This window comes from Prunus dulcis, chromosome 3 (assembly GCF_902201215.1).
Source record: "Prunus dulcis chromosome 3, ALMONDv2, whole genome shotgun sequence".
Lineage (NCBI taxonomy): Eukaryota > Viridiplantae > Streptophyta > Magnoliopsida > Rosales > Rosaceae > Prunus > Prunus dulcis.
In genome coordinates this window covers 14,212,555-14,214,797 of record NC_047652.1, presented here as the reverse complement: position 1 = coordinate 14,214,797, position 2,243 = coordinate 14,212,555, and the positions used below count along the sequence as shown (strand labels likewise).

The window sequence follows — 2,243 nt, the reverse complement described above, 5'->3', positions numbered from 1 at the left end:
ATACTTCATCAATGACCATGAACGTTTGTGAGCTGATTACAGGTGGAGAGTAGACGTCGAGATCTATCGTGCCCACGGTAACTGTCGTTGCGCCATTGAAACCAGTCAGCGACTTGGCTGATTTATTGATTTTTGCCTCTAAGCCCATCTGTTGGATGACTGCCAATTGTAGGATGTTGGCTGCACTGCCCTCATCTGCATGGACTCGGTCGACCATGGCCTGAGCGATTTGAATGCTGATGACAAGGGCGTCATTGTGTGGTAGATCAAGGCCGATTAAGTCTTTTTTTTTGGAAGCCGATCACGGGATCGTCTTCTGCCAGTGAGAGGCTAGTTGAGACTTGGGAGATCATAGTAGCCTGTTTGATCTTCCTCTTCTTTTCTTTGTTGGTCAGTTCCAGACTCCTCGGAGTCGGCTAGGATTGTGTTAATCCTTATGACCTTCTGGGGTGGCTCCTTGGCGGTATCGCGGTCTTCTATCTGCTGGATGGCCTGCCTCGCGATGAACTCCGTGCAATGACCTTCTCTCACGAGTTCTTCGAGATGCGCTTTCCAAGCAAAGCAATTATTCGTATTGTGCCCATGTGTCGCATGGAAGGCACAATATTTTCTGGTATCCCTCTTGTCCGGATCTCCTTTCAAGGGTGAAGGTCTTTTTACCCAAGGTTTGTCCTTCACTTGGGCCAAAATTTGGTGTATGGGAATAGAGAACTTGGTGTAGTTCTCTTTCGTCGTGGCCTCTCTTTGTGGGCGTGGCCTGCCTTTGTCTTTGTCCCTGCTGCCAAGCCTGTCGCCTCTTTGTTCTGCCCGCTTGGCCGGTCGATCTTCCTGCTCAGTGGACTTCTTCGCGGCGATTCGATCGTCATCCCAGAGTGCGTAGCGTTCTGCGGTCGCGAAGACCTCTGCCAGAGTCTGGCTGGGAGTGATAGTCAGCTCGCGATATAAGTCATGTTCTGCTGGAAGACCTTTCTTGAATGCGGAGGATGCGATTTGGTCATCGCACCCTACGATGTTGGCCTTTTCTGCTTTGAACCTCTTGATGTAATCTCGAAGGGATTCCTCGGGCTTCTTGCGCAGGTTGAACAGATGGTCGGGGTTCTTCTTGATCGTCCGATAAGAAGTGTATTCTTTAGTGAAGATGTAAGTAAGCTCCTTGAAGCTGTTGATCGACCCGGATGGCAGGGTATGGAACCAATCCTGAGCTGCTCCTCGCAAAGTCATTGCAAACACCTTGCACATTAACGCGTCTTCAGCTTTGTAGAGGATCATAAGGCTCTTGAAATGCTTCAGATGACTTTCGGGGTCGGAATCGCCTTTGAAGCATGTAAAAGAGGGCGTTGAGAATCGTTTCGGAGGAGCAGCCTGCTCAATTTTGACTGTGAAAGGTGAGGAGTTTGCTCGGTCTACCTCAATGCGTAGTGCATCTTCGAAATTTCCGCCAATCTTTAAGTCTCGAAGTCGGTTATTCACAAGCTTCTCAACGTCTTCTGCACGCATGGCTAGTCGGTCACGTTGATGATCTTCGCGATTTAGACGATGCTGATTGACTTCCTCATTGGCTTGCGAGGGTCGACCTTCTCGGTTGTGCTGTCTAGGCGGAGTGTTGGTGGACTGCGCTTGTGAGGGATTTCCAGTAGTTTGGCGACGAGAATTGGTTCTTCGAGAGCGAGTAGCAGAGCGCCTTTCTTCACGGTCCTCATTGTGATGATTGTCGAGTTGACCTCCCTGGGGGCCTATCCTTTCGCGAATGTTTCTCTGCGAGCGAGCAGCAGAGCGCCTTTCTTCTCGATCCTCGTCTCGATGGCCGTCAAGTTGACCTCCCTGGGAGCCTAGCCTTTCATGAACGTCTTCCTGCTGGCCCAGGCGAGCGTGGATGTCAGGTCTTGGGCCCAGCCTGTCGCGCACGTTGGTCCTTAAATTCAATCTGGAAGGGAAACTTCGTCTGCTCTGAGTGTGGCTTGCGGATGCTTGCGACATGTCCGCGAGCTGATCTCGTTGTTGCGCATTTCCTTGTCCGCTTACTCCTGCTCGACCTGCTTGGTTCCCGCGAACTGCCTATCGGCGCGTTCGTTTATCCTTCTCTCTTCGCCCTGTTGTCCAAGGCCAAGGTTTTGAGCCAAGTTTATTTGGTTGAGGAGCTGCCTCATCAAATTGCTTTGGTCGTCCATTCTCTGAGTTAGCTGGTCAACTCTCAGATTAAGGTCTACTTGACTTCGTGGATCGGGAGGAGAGAAATGTGTGGA

General features: G+C 50.9%; 1 protein-coding gene across 1 annotated transcript; it reads right to left on the bottom strand.

The window, feature by feature from the left end:
- Positions 1–330: 330 nt before the first annotated feature.
- On the bottom strand, positions 331–1,977 carry LOC117621818. The gene has a single exon (XM_034352363.1). It carries the CDS (start codon positions 1,975–1,977, stop codon positions 331–333), a length of 1,647 nt encoding a protein of 548 aa, XP_034208254.1.
- Between the last annotated feature and the right edge of the window lie 266 nt (positions 1,978–2,243).